The sequence below is a fragment of the Spea bombifrons genome, chromosome 6 (assembly GCF_027358695.1).
Source record: "Spea bombifrons isolate aSpeBom1 chromosome 6, aSpeBom1.2.pri, whole genome shotgun sequence".
NCBI classification, from domain to species: domain Eukaryota; kingdom Metazoa; phylum Chordata; class Amphibia; order Anura; family Pelobatidae; genus Spea; species Spea bombifrons.
In genome coordinates this window covers 23891516-23906628 of record NC_071092.1, presented here as the reverse complement: position 1 = coordinate 23906628, position 15113 = coordinate 23891516, and the positions used below count along the sequence as shown (strand labels likewise).

The 15113-nt window shown below is 40.1% G+C and overlaps 1 protein-coding gene across 1 annotated transcript; it reads right to left on the bottom strand.

Annotated features, from left to right (window-relative positions):
• Positions 1–1031: 1031 nt before the first annotated feature.
• On the bottom strand, positions 1032–14234 carry FAM83F (family with sequence similarity 83 member F). The gene is made up of 5 exons (XM_053469298.1): positions 13724–14234; positions 7964–8131; positions 6926–7047; positions 2825–3444; positions 1032–1818 (listed from the first exon to the last, which is right to left on the bottom strand). The coding sequence occupies exons 1-5, from the start codon at positions 14195–14197 to the stop codon at positions 1751–1753; spliced, it is 1452 nt and encodes a 483-aa protein (XP_053325273.1). The 5' UTR covers positions 14198–14234; the 3' UTR covers positions 1032–1750.
• Between the last annotated feature and the right edge of the window lie 879 nt (positions 14235–15113).

The following is a 15113-nucleotide window of genomic DNA, read 5'->3' as shown; positions in this document are numbered from 1 at the left end:
TGAGTTTAACTACAAGGAGCCAGAGTGGCAGGCTGTATTATGATGGGCACACAGAAGAGGAATGTTTTTTTTAAAGGCTTTATCAAGACATATTGCCATTGTTTTATTGCTGTAGTATATATGTATAGGAAATACATACATATATATATATTTGATAGCACCAGTCGACGTACTTCAGAGGGCCACATCAACTTGAGGCCAAGTGTATCTGTGAGGCATTGAAATTGTTGGTAAGTATAGTCAGGAAAAGCAAAAAATACCTTGTCATGTAGGGGTAAACACATGGTGGGTGTGGGGAGACAGGGAATCATAGAAGCAGAGAGGCCTATCTTCAGAGACTTGCCCAGGGTCCCATTATCTTTAAAGACTGCCCTGATAATGGTGGTATACATGTGCGTGAATTGTACGGAATGTGGTTCTTATTGCATCGAGCGTTGCCTTTTACCTCAGTTGGGTCAGAAGGGAAAAACAAACACTAAAAACAATTATGTATAACCTCAACTTCAATAAACTGTTACTGTAGTAGGACCACTTATAATAGCCCAAACGTGTTACACTAAATGGGACTATCACACTTTTACCGCTCTTAATACAGGGTGGTTAACAAGGGGAAAACACTAAGACAAAGACAACCATGCGGTGTACATTTCTCATAAACACCTAGTATAATGGAGGTTTAGTACATTAAACCGTTTTAAATTCAAGTAGTAAAAAGTTTGTACCCAGAAAACTTCAAGTAAAGTAAACATCTTGCACATTTGAATTTCTAGTTAAAAACAATTCCAGATTTGGAAGACATTGGATGTGTATATACCGTATACACATGCAGCAAAAAACATTTTTTTTCAGTGGCTTTGGTGCACTCACTTTTTGCAGATTTTTGTAATATTCAGCATATTCTCAAAACCAAAAATGGTAGACACTTAAAAAAAATGAATAATATCTGGTACTGAATGAAATATTATATAAACTGACTAATTACTAAAACCACTCTAAGTTGCAACAGCCCCCTCCTAATTTTTTTCCTTCCATTTTAGATTTCAGCATCAGCTCTACCAGTATACAGTATTTTTTCATGACATTTTCATTAGTATTCAGGATACATTTTAAAACAGTGAATGTCTCAAAAAAAATAAAATTCTAGCCAGCAACTCTGCAGCTCGTTTATAGTCATTTTGAGCACAAATTATGACACAAATTGGAGTAGCTAGTCTAGAAATAGTAGTTGGGTAAATTATTGTAAATGTATTTTAAGTCCTGTTTCCAGTTCCAGGGTTACGACAGTCCTATGTCTTATATGTTTTTAAAACAAAAGGTACCAGATCATCTCCGAGTATGCTTAGGTTCTCTCCTAGCTCACTGATACCTTATACTCCCTAAAGTCTGAGAGGCATCCATGAACATTAGTAGCATACATAATTCATTGCAATCTTTGCCAGCTTGTCCTAAAAGGACATAAATCATATATATTCTTTTTATTTTACATTTAAAAAATATAACACAGGGTGTTATAAATAGTGAAAGTGCAATACGGTGTGTCTAAAACACCAGAGTGTGCCCTGGTTCAATGGCACAACTGTAGATATGAGTCTCACATTGTCCATTAGTGTAGTTAGATGAATTAAGTTATGCGAGAAGGAGAATTCCAAGACCTATAATTTTCCCTGAGAATTTGATCTGTGATGTAATTTTCCACTATTCGAATAAATATCTTCTGTACAGCATTCATTTGGCCAATTCGTCCCACTCTTCAAGATACAATACATTTATCCTGTTGTTTTGGCTTCTCACTTTTTGTGGATACTGGGCTGATATTACCTGTTGAACATAGAAACAAAAATAAAGGTGAGGCAGGCTCCTTTTTAATTCTAACGCAGGCAGATTTGAACTTCCTGGAAAAAGTAGGGAAACTCTTGTAATGATGCTGTAGTGTACCAGTAGGGGGCACTGTCTGCTTGTTGAATAGTGCTTTATATATCGCTAAAACATGTTTTACGTTACTTAAATGCAGCTCTTAACACGAAAATGATTAACACGAAACAGATTGTATAAGAAATAATCTTTTATATAAGAAAAATTATACTGAAAGAAGGGGTGTCTGAAAGATGCTTTTACAAGATTATCATGTAAGAAAGCTTATGTTGGAAAAATATTTCTGAACTGTTCTCATATCAAAAGGAAAGAGATAACAAAAACACATCTGCATATATGTAATATACTAGTCAGCTACAGCTTAGGCTTGGCAGACGATGTGGGAGCCGTGGTCTGTACGGATCCTGGGTGCATACGTAGAAAGCGCTCCAATAGGGGTGCTTTCCTGACACTCATTAGTTGCTTCAAAAGACCAATCTGTGGCAAGAATCTTTGGACCACTGAGAAGGCGGGCAGCTGCAGCTAAGGCAAGTGCTTTATTTATTTTTTGTTTTTATATAATGCATATCAAGGTACTTCAATTTGAATTATTCTTTAGTGGGACAGTCCCTTTAAGATTTTATTAGGATCAGGTATATATAAATGTATATATCTGTTGGGTGTCTCCAGACTGAGGCAAGAAATTGTACTTGCCCCTCACTTATGGCAAGGGCCATAAATCAGTGTATACACCACTTTAACCCTGGTTTGTACTACTGTTCTGCAGACATCAATGGTTGCACTATGAAGTTAATACAAATAACCTTCATATTATTGTTCTGGCACTTTGGCTACATGATTTGGGATCTTATGATCTATGTTTAAAAAGGCCACACATTATTTCACCTAACCATAGGCAATATATTTAAGATTTATGGTATAACAGAATGAATATGTTTTTGGTCCATATTACCTGATGACCTCAGATCCTGGCTACTGTGGCTGTGTACGTTGTTGGCTCGGCTCAGATCGAGTTTTGGCTTATTTAGCACAACAAAGCCCCCTTCCACTATTGTTTCTTCAGCCGGGTTATGTTGCCTTTTAGATGTGAAAAACTTGCTAAACTTTTTCAAAGGCTTAGAGGTCGCCGTGCTATCTGCCCTTTTCACCATCTCCTTGTTTTTGGTTGTTGCAGTTTTTGGAAGGTCATCTAACTTCACAATCTCTGGTAACTCCTGGTCTATCGTAATCAGGTCTTCCAAGAACTTTCCCATCCGCCTTTCGCTTTCTCCATTCTCTCCTGCAGCTGGTGGATTAGGTGTCCCAAATCTCAATATTTCACCAGGTGCAGGACTTCTTCCCACAACTAATGAGTACTTAGGGTTGATGAGTTTGCGTGCCACAGTGGAAGAACGTGGTCTGTTACCCACCATAGGGCTTGGTCGACAGTCAGGAATACACAACTCTTTACACAGATTAACTTCCTCTGAGATGGCATAGAGCTCACGGAACTCAATGTCAAAAGGCTCTGTAAATTGTCCTGTTAGCAAAGTCATTATGCTACGATCTACTCGCAAAGAGCTCCAGGTTAACCTGATGGTAAAAAAACATAAACAAATGAAGCAGGCACGTAATAGATTTTTAGATTCTTAAAATTATGATTATGTATTTAATATTTGTGTTAACCAAGAACAGAGAAAAGCAACAGGATGTTATGTGCTTTGTACGTCTCATTGGAATGTTGGACACCTACAGACAATGGCCCACAAAAGGTATGTTCTAAACTTTTTGTACCATACAGCAACTCCTTCAACCCCCTGAATTTGCATTATTATTTGAGGAGATAGCAAAGCAGGAGAGGTTATTTGTGTAAAGGGGTTGGGCATTAAACAATACTAGGAACAATGCTTCTAGTCATACATTTAGTTACGAAGGTATTAAATTCAGCAAAGCACCAACTCTTTGAAGGAAATGTCTTGTCTTTTGTCCTGTAATAAATTTAGCAGCTGGTGCTGTATTGTTTTTAACATTACTAAAATAGTAAAGACAAAATAAAAATGTGTTTTTAAATAGCCTCTTTATATTTGTTTAATAAAAAATGTTTGTGCTCTCAGGACTTTGTTAGTGCCCCTTTGGGGGTATCACATTTTTCCATATTACACTCAGAAATACCTTCATTTTGATTGGTTTAACTGCTTTTTACAGGAAAACTGGAATTGCATGACCCAGTTTGTTTCATTGTTCGTGATGTTGAGCTTTATGTATGCATCAATCAAACCAGCACATTATATTTGAAAAGTAAATAGGGCTTTCTAATGATATAAAAGCAAGAAAGTAACATTTAGTGTAGTGCTGAGGATGCATTAACTTTTTAAGAGGTTAGAACAATTTACAATGAAGCTCCCAGTCCCTGCCCATTTCGTTTCTCCACTTCTGCTGAGATGTATGTTGACCTTTAAAAATATTTCTATCATCCAACAATCCTAAAACCCTAGAACTCTCACAGGGTCCACAATCCTATAAAAACAAAAATATTAGCAGATCGGGCCATAGGGATTTACTGATATTGAATTTGGGCTCTTACCCCTAGTGTCAGATACATATATAACAGGCACTCTGCAATCACACACAGCAGGCCCGGACTGGCCATCGGGCCGGGCCGCGGCACGGCCGGATTGATTTAGGGACTGATGGAGCTGCAACTCCGGGCCCCTACCTTAAAATGGGCCCAGTCCAGACCGGACTGACTGGGCCTATGCGGCCTCTATGCACCTGCCCCATAAGCCCGCCGCAACTGCGACCGGGTCCGCCACCCTAAGGGGCCGGGAGGCCCCCACCAGGGCCGGCCTTACGAGTGTGCGGCCGCACAGGGTTTAAATTAAAACATCGGAGGGTTTTTTGTTGTTGTTTTTTTTACTTTATTTAACATCCTCCATGTTAAATAAAGTTTTTGTTAACTTTATTTAACATGGAGGATGTTAAATAAAGTTAAAAAAAACCCCCAATGTTTTAATTTAAGCCCTGTGCGGCCGCAGAACCCTAAGGCCGGCCCTGGTGGGGGCTTCCCGGCCCCTTAGAGTGGTGGACCTGGTCGCAGTTGCGGCGGGCTTAAGGGGCCCTGCGTTAATGCGGCCGTAGAGGCCGCATAGGCCCAGTCAGCCCGGTCCTGACTGGGCCTATTTTAAGGTAGGGGCCTGGAGCTGCAATGGAGGAGTGTACAGAGTTTGATTGATGTTATGATATCTTCATTCACCCGTAACGAAGATGTGAAGAAGCACCATGAAACAGGTAGGGTGCGGGAGTTTTGTACTGATTTTAGCCATCACTCTGTGGACTTGGAGCTTCACGTCTCTCCTCTTCTTTTTCCACATATCAACCAAATATTCGTGAATATATTGTCTTTTTTTGGTGTACAATTTCAAGTGCCATTTTCTCTCACTGCTCGTGATATTTGGCTTCATAGTGGTAAAGAACAATAAGGTGACATAACAAAAGCTAGTGCGTGTACAAATTATGGCTACCAACAGGGGCTTTGCCAGGCTGCAAAAACATTGGGGCCTAAAGACCAATAGTAATTGTGACATGCTTCATACTGTGCCAGAGACTTGGGACTGCCTACCAAAACAGCCCTCTTAAAACACCCCCTAGTGACACCCCTGGGTACTCAGCATTCAGGCCCTTGATTATTTTAAGACTGATCTGAACCTATAAATACTAGCACCTAATAATGAAGTCACTCCAGATTTGATAAAAATGAATGCTTCATATAATGAGGTCATTGTCACGAACTGGGTCCATACAGACGACTGTAAAGACCCAGAGCACCCAAAGATTGTGTTCAGGAGTTACGGTGCAGTAGCGGAGTTGGACAGGGCATGGTGCAGGGCGACAGCACTCTCCCGGTGGGCATCTAGGGTTATGCAGCCACATACCAGCGCCCTGACATAGCAGCGGATGATGACAGAACAGAGCAGAACTTGGAGATATCCTGCAGGCACCCTGGAGCAGGCATGAGACATAGCACTGGAATAATGTGCAGGATGCTGCAGGCTGGGAGTAGGGAAGCTAACCAGATTATATAGCAGAAACATAAGGGACAGGGAGACCAAGCAAGAAACATAACCAGACAAGATATACATAATACAGAGCACAACAGGGCACAAGACAAGGAATACTCAAGATCCGACATGAACAGGACAGGACACCCCTCTACCGGGGGTACAGGGCAGGACACCCCTCTACTGGGGGTACAGGGCAGGACACCACTCTACCGGGGGTACAGGGCAGGACAACAAAGCACAGCACTGACAAGACTGACCAGGCAACACATGACAAGAATACACAGAAACCACAGGACTAGCCTAGGACTACAAGATAACAATTGGAGATTCCGTCACATCATATGGCCATAGTATGCTTAGCCCACCACTACGCCAAAGTACTCCGATATTGGGTGAGTCCTAATGCTAAACCCTGCTTACAAAGGTACTAAACAAACCAAACATGAAATCCAAACACATGAGAGAGACATTCCTGTAGACTGCAGACTGAGACAAACATAACGGGTGGGGCACACCTTATAAAGGAAACAGAGCTGAAGCAAAGAGCAGAACTAGCAGCAAGGAATGGAAGATCAGAACAGAGCATAAGGAAATCCAGGAATGGATTGAAGCAAAACAGAGAAACTGAAGCAAGACAGATATGCAGCTCCACAGCCTGGGTAGAACGTGACAGTCATATAATGAAACAAGAAGGTCAGAGACATATGTGATGTAAGGGAGTTTTCCTTTACTGAGAAGATGGTAGATAAATGCAACAGCCTTTCAGCAGAAGTGGTGGAGGCTAATACAGTGAGGGAATGTAAACGTGCATGGGATAGGCATAAAGCTATCCTGAATCTAAGGTAAGATCAAGGACTGATTAAGGTCTGAGTCTTTACATCAGGAAAAATGGACAGAAAAGATTGACAGAATTGTATTTATCTGCCATCAAATTCTATATTCTTAGTTAACGTAGTCAAAATTGCGAAAGTTGGAGGTTGAATAAAATATAAAACAAACCTATTTTTCCTTACCTGAATGAACCAAATGCCACCTTTTCTCCATCCACCATAAGGTACTTGTGTGAGAGAGAACCTTTGATCTTACCATTTGTCAGGTAAAATCCAACCCCTGTAACGTATCTAACACGTACATTCTATATTAAAAGGGAATATGAAAGAAATTGAAAGATGTTTCAATACAGATATCAGTACATCACAGAAAAATTAATGAAAAAACTGCTAAATAGATCCTAATATTTGCCCTGAGTTTAGAAATACCCATTTTTGCAAGCTATAAGGCAATATGTACAAGTAGCTTTTTTCAAAACCATTTTTTCCCCAAACTTGGTCATCCTGCGCCTATGTCCTATTTGGGTCATCTTTGAAGATGGCCAGTTAAATTAACCAAAATAAAACTATATATTTTTAAAAACTAGACACCCTGTGGTATTGTAACAGATGACATAGCACAGAGGCCAGGGCCAGGGCCATCTGCTTGGCAAGGCCTAGCAGTATTTATTGCACGGGCCCGCAAACACAAAGGGCAGCCATGGGACTTGATTAAGAAATCACCCTAGTGTGATGAGCATGACTGACAATTGCAGCCTCCAGATCTGCAGATAAAGTTTATTTGGAATAAAATGAGATAAAACTTGTTTTATCCCTGCATTTTAAGCTCTAGGAGAACACTTTTCTTCCATGGCACTTCCCCTTTAAAGAGTAACAATGAGAAAACAAGTTTTTCTCTTTACTTCAAGAAGAACATATTACATGATTTGGGTGTTGATTGCGGTGATTAGCCCTTTGTATTAGATGATCAGAGTGTTTTTTTTTTAAATTACTGTTCAATGAGTTCAAAATATTGAATCAGTCTAGTTTGTCACTACTGTTTGGATTTCAAAGGTCAATATTTTTGTTATAAAGTACATGACATATTCATTTTTTCCTGAACCTTATGCACCACCTTGCATTGCTTGCAGTAATCAGATCCCAGTACCTTTGTCATAGAAAATAATATTCCAGCTTGAGCAAAAGCGAATACAACAAAATGGACTACATTGTTTACATTACCCGCAGCATGAAGCTGGACAGTTGCATGAGCTCACACATCTCCAGGAAGTATTTGACTCCTGCTTCTCCCAGAAGGATGTAGACAGGAACCCTACGCTTATCTGCAGCTTCAAGCACATCTCTGAACACTTCCCGATCTGTGAAAAAGTCCATGACTATCGCAATAACCTGTGACAGATACAGAAACCATTAATATATGAAAGACTACAGAGAACTAAAATGGCAGTATGCCCAATTACCGGTTTGGCAAATGTAGAGATAATGGACCTTAAAAAATTGTTGGAATACACTTTGACAAAATGACAAAGTAATGTAATTTTTTTTTACTTTACTAAGAGGGTGACAGATAAGTGGAATAAGAAAAAGTGGTGGATATAAATACAGTGGGGGAATTTGAACATGCATCATATTGTATGTTTCTATATATAGGGCAGCAGAAGGTCGGTAAAGCATTATGGCGTCTCTGTGAGCTTATAAAATTAATTTTAGCACAGGAGTGTAGTGCACAAGATGAGCAAGTTAAAAGGTGTTTTAACTGAATGTATACATACTAACACGGAAACTCGCTTTAACACCCGCTTACTTTACGGTGAAAAATGAGTGCGGCCCACGCATGTATACAATTCTGATGAAGTGGCCCACTGCAGAAAAAACTTGGACACCCCTGACCTATGCTAACATCATATGATCACAAACATTAACACCTTACCGGAACACACACCCATGCTAACACAATTTACTCATGCACTGGCATGCTAAGCCTATACACCAATACACACTAACAAGGCATTTTCGTCCCCACAACTGCCGCTCACTGGATATTTACTTTTTTTCTGATCATTCTCTGTAAACCCTAGAGAGGGTTGTGCGTGAAAATCCAAGTAGATCAGCAGTTCCTGAAATACTCAGACCAGCCCGTCTGGCACCAATAACCATGCCACGTTCAAAGTCCTTCAAAGTCCCTTAAATCCCCTTTCTTCCCAATTCTGATAATCAGTTTGAACTTCAGTATATGCCTAAATGCAGCTAGTTGCTGCCATGTGATTGGCTGATTAGCTATTTGTGTTAATAAGCAATTTAACAGGTGTACCTAATAAAGTGGCCTGTGTGTGTGTGTGTGTGTATATATGTATGTATATATATATATATATATATACACACACACACGTATATACAGTATGTACAGTATTAGAGTCAGTGTGTATAATATAAACACACTGACTAACAGTACAGTACACATACACACCGCTGCCTCTCTACAAGGTGGGATAACAATAAAATGCCAGGGCACCCTGCAAGATACCTCCTACACACACATTAACATACTTATGCACACACAAACATACTTACATACACCAACATATGTACACACAGTACCACACTAACATACTTACACACACATGCAGTAACATACTGACCTGTTTACACACACTAACATACTTACACACACATGCAGTAACATACTGACCTGATTACACACACTAACGTACTTACACACACATGCAGTAACATACTGACCTGTTTACACACTAACATACTTACACACACATGCAGTAACATACTGACCTGTGTACACACACTAACTTACTTACACACACATGCAGTAACATACTGGAATAATTACACCAAAAATATTCCAAATACTTTATTATGTGGAGAGCACAAATTTCACATACATTCCCCACAATATACACATACGTTTACACATTTAGTTAGAGAATAGCTCTGAAAAGTGTACATGTATATGTATCTGGAAAACGTGACAGATCCAGTAATATCTAGCTTTTCTTCAGTGACGGAAACTTTGTTTTTTAAGCGGAGCAATCCGCTTAAACATCCTTTTGGTTTACATTAGTTTTGCTATTGTTGACCCCTATAGTAAGGTACATCTACTAATGGGGTTACCTGTCAGATACTGTACCACTGACACAAGATTTATAATTGTCTAGGATGTCTAGGATTATCGTGGGATCTTAATAGTTGCGTAAGTTAAAAAAGGGAGGTTATTGTAATGCGATAGTTTTTATTTAACATTTCCTATAAAGAGCAATGCAAATGCGAACATTCACAGCACATATTGTATACAGCATTTCTAAAATGCTCCTTCTGGGTTGTCATTTGGAAAATCCTGTAAAATTCAGGTCAGACTGGTTTCTCTAAGCAGATTTACATTTACAAAGTTTATTTCAAAAACATACTGTGACACTGCTGAAATTAGAGTAAGCCTTTTTTCTAGGTCTTTCCAGGAGAGATTGAACACCTGAAACATCACACATGACAAGCGGCTGCGTTCATTCCTGAGCCAGTGGTGTAACACAAAATCCTAAGGCCCCCTAGAAGCTGTGTCAAGGCCCCCCCATGTATGTTTAATAGCATAATATCTTGTGTTTGTGCTGTAATAAAATTAGACAAACGCCAGATCACCAGGGACAGTTTGAGAGGCAACATAACTTCTCCAGGAACTGCAAAGGGTAAAGGGGATGTGTTACGTCTCCGTTTTAAACGTGGCAGCTTAGAGAGCATGCATTGGGATTGTGCAGATCCAGTGCTAGGGCATCTGTACGCATTGTCAAACATGCCTGTATAGTAGACCACAAAGGCAATTCAGAATGATTTTTCATTTAGAAACCTATTAAGAAAGGCATCAAAAAAACGGCAACCTGCTTCCTTAAGGTGATAATCTCCCCAGCTGGCCCTGCTCCTCCAGCAGTCCAGCCGCAGAGGAGGCGCTCCCAACTGATCTGCACCCTAGACCAGCGCCCACCTAGCCTTCTTTTCAGCCGCTGGCACACATCACTATTGCGGCGGCATCTGACAATTGTCCTTGTAAAAAGCATTGCTTGTCAAATGTATATTTTATATTTTAAGTAAGAAATGCTTTAATATTAGATGACAGTATGAAGTCATCTACATATTGTATGACCGTGAGAACTAATCATTCACTCAAAATGCTGTAAGAATCCTGTGTATATAGAGTTTATGTAGCAAGGTAATTTCTTTTATTACAGACAAATTATATAGTTAATACTATATGATCATATGGGCATTTTGGTTCTACGTGAAAACCCAGGCTTGTTTGAGGTCAGTGCAGTGCGTGTCTTGTGTATCAATAGGGTGTGTGTGCATGAGGGGGTAAATATGACACACAATGGGTCTCTCTTTGCGTTGCTGACCCTTGAAAGAATGGTATGACTGCCCGTATAAATGTCGATTAACACTTTTGTGGTGCTGGTGTTTAGCGATAATTTTCTCCTCTCCTATTTAGTGTACCCACACAAGTTATATATTGTTTTTTTTTCAGGACTAGAATAGCTTTCTCCAGGTACCATTTTTTATCATATCATCTAAGTTCCTATATTTTTTTTTTTATAAATAAATTGAAAAAAAGAAACAACCCTTTCTCACTTTTATTTGATAAATTATTTTACTCATCTACAAAAGCTAATGAAAAAAACTGCTAAATAGAGTCTACTATTTGTCCTGAGATTAGAAATACCCAATGTTTTTATTTTTTTGCAAGTTACATGTAATGGTAAGAACAAGTAACGTTTTGCTATTTCAAAACCATATAATTCCAAATCTGGTCATTCTGCCCCATGTGCTATTTGGGATGCAATGCAATTTACCCCATCAAACCATATATTTCTGAAAACTAGACACCCCAAAGTATTTCTCTTGCAATAAGTTATAAATTCTGACTGCAATCTACCTGGTTATTTCTATCCTGGATTCTACTGGGGTTATTTATAAAGGTCAATTGTGAACAGTTCATAGACAAATAAAAAAATCGAAACTTATAAAGAATCAGTTTTGCAGCGCAATGAGGCAGTGGCGTTTGAACTGGCTTCAACTTACGTTCATGGAAAATGACATCCTGAAGACTATTAACTTCAAGCCAATTAAAAAACAATTCTCAACAAAGAAATGTTGCAAACATTTGATTAATAGTAAATAATTCATTCATACTGTACTGTTTACCAATTAATTATAATTTTTTATGTTCAAATATTTGTGTTTATCAAGACTCAATGTTCAAATGTTTCTGTTGATTAACCCTCATTTTACATCATGTTTTTTCCCCGGTGTGCATCGCAGGGTATACAATGCTGTTTAGACGGCCCTGTTTACACATGTACGTAGAGTTATAGTACAATAAGGGAGCTAAGTGCAATACTCTATAACAAGGAAATAATTAGACCTGTAAACCTTAACACACAGTGTGTTACACAATTCTCACAGTGGAAAAACAACATCACTTTCATTTTTGAGGTTGGGGGTTGTGCACCATTTGCTGTCATGATGGGGATCACTGTGACGGCTCTAGAATTTTAGGAGCCAGTACAAAAGGATTTACAAGGGCCCTATCTCTAATCCAAGCGACGAAGAGGATACATTTTCCATAATCTATGACCACAGATTCAGGAAAGGATTTCTATGAATTTTGGAGGAATATGCATTTCACTTCTCCTGCATGGTTTGAGGTCTGCCCTACTCAGACAAAGGCTGCTTAACCTGCCTCCTCTAGGTGATCTTATGAGTACAGAGAAAACCCAAATAGGAGCATTTACATCTGGCCCATATCATCTTCATCTCCTGCCCATTGGTGGTCACACCGTTGACCAAAGGAAATACAACGAGAAGAACATTTTTTAGGAAATGATAATGCATTTATAAAAGTGACTAGCGGAAAAGGTGGAAGAGGATAATATCTTCATTAAGATTCACAAAAGCAAGATCATGCTTAGGTAGACTAGACTTTTTAGATTCAGCCTCATACTGGCTTAGTCGGGGAAGTTGCCAGACCTATTCCTGCTACAGATAATGCATAGAGAGTCATCCCCATAGAGGCATGTCTGAACCTATGTCTGTGTGTCATGGGGAAACACAACATGTACAGGTTTATATTTGTTTAGCCAAGCAGAGTTAAATATTAACACAACATTTGTAAACACATACAACAATAGATGTGGCCAGACAGGTCATCCAGAACAGGTTCAGGTGTATTCTTAATGGATTTTAAGGATCCCATCCAAAGAAGGATGCGGTCGCAAAAACGCAACGTCTGCCGACGATCCCACCAAAACAGCGACCGAAGCAGTGCTTCAGTGCATGACCGGTTCAAACACATAACTCTATATTCAAGATGTAATGAATACATAATTACATGCTTTGGGTTTATCTACAGGGTTGCATTATTATTATTATTCATGTAAGTTGATTACATAGGAGACAATTCAGAATTGTTGCATATCTACCCACATGATGTACACAGGTAAAAAAAGAACTCCTTTCTGAGCTTCTTTTATGGGGTTTTCACAAATTTCCTTTGTATAAATCCCCCATGGATAGTGCATACTGTGCATGACTGCTGCCAAATGTGTTTTGGGCTGTTTAATTGGGCCAGTGGGCTGAACTTGCCCCCCTGGGCCGAGTGTTGCCAGCTCTCCCATATGCCATCATGCCACTATTTCCATTTATCAGACCGGTCAAACATTAAATCCGGATATCAGACTTAAACCGGCTTGAACGGTGTCCTGAAACAGGATCAGTAAGACACCCCTATTCACGCGAATGAACAGAACAGTAAGTAGTAGTAATAATAATAATGCAATTCGAATCTTTGACACCTTAAGCCAAGACTGAAGAGTGCCACTTCCCTGTTTGGACTACAACTCCCATCAGCCCCGTGCGGTTAAGGGTGATAGGGATTGTAATCCCCAGGCCACTTTCTCTTTCAGACTTTGCCCCAATCAGTCTCACCTTCCGCGCTTTCTTGATGAGTTCCCGCAGCACCGTCTTTATGGTGGGGGCGTTCTCCTTGGGCGGGTGGGTGTACACCAGCTGGTTGCTGACCCCCCTGTAGTGCCCGTTATCCGGCCAGCCGAGGTCGAGCGGCGGGATCTCCGTGTCTGACAGTTCGGGCCAGTACTGCAGGGAGCCCTTTTCCTCAGCCCCTTGCTTACCGCTGCCGCCTCCGCTCACGGCGTTTGCTTTCTTGGGACTTTCGATGTTATATTGACTCCAGTCAGCTCGCAGTTCAGTCAGTTCCTTGCTGGAAAGAAAGTCCCTGATACCGATCAGCTTAACGTGCTGCCTGTAGTCCTGGACCCCCTGACTGACCAGAACCTCTAGACATCTCCTCTGGTCTTCGCTGTAAAAGAAGTGGACCATGTCCTCTGTCACCCTCTCGTTAACGTGATCGTCTCTCAGACACAAAAGCTGAGAGTCAGCCATGGTGCTTGGTCTTCGTCTCAATATTGCCACGAGTGGAAGCAGTTGGAAGCGGGGGAAGGAGCTCACCTGAGGTCCAACCCCTATCATTCCTTACCGTGAGCCCAGCCTCTCACCACGTAATTACAGTCAGCAAGGAAGCCAGGAGTGAGTCAGCTGGTAGCCAAACCAACACTTTCCCTTTAGTGATCTGCCAACTGATTCTGATTGATGGACCACTTGGGGGGCACAGCTACTACTTGGGGGTTACCTGAGCAACTAAAAAAACTAAAAGGTGTATATACACCTAAATTATACAGGGCACCATAAGCAAAGGTGGAATGGTACATTTATTCACCTGCATAGAGGTCCCTAATTCCTGCCCTGGTAGCACACAGACCTTAAGTCATTTAGTCAGTTGAATAACAGAACAGATTGTCCTTGAACCCTGTAGATCATACGGCTTGCAGTGACCTTCTAATATCTTGACCCAAAACACTTAAGGCGTACAAGAAACTCATTGCAGATGGTGGAGTCCGACACACATACACAAAATATACTACTTAGACCACCATGGATTAGCACAGATAAGAGCCAGTAAATTCTTCTTAAAAACATCTACCCCCGCAACTATAACTTAATCAGGCATTGAAAATCATCGACTACTTGTGTTATTATTCTTTTATTGCAATAGTTCTTAAATTATTCAGGATTATACTTTCCAGCTCTGACTTCACATCTGCTCCCATGTATCAGCCACTGTTTATTGCTATATCAATGTTTTCTATCCTAGCGCGTGCATATTTAACTCAAAGCGATATGCTTCTATGATTTTTGAATGATTCCTGTATGTCTAAAATATACAAAGTATAGATGTAAAAAAAGCAAAAACATTCTGTAGGAACACTTTGGTGCTGAATGTTTACTTAACGACCAGAAC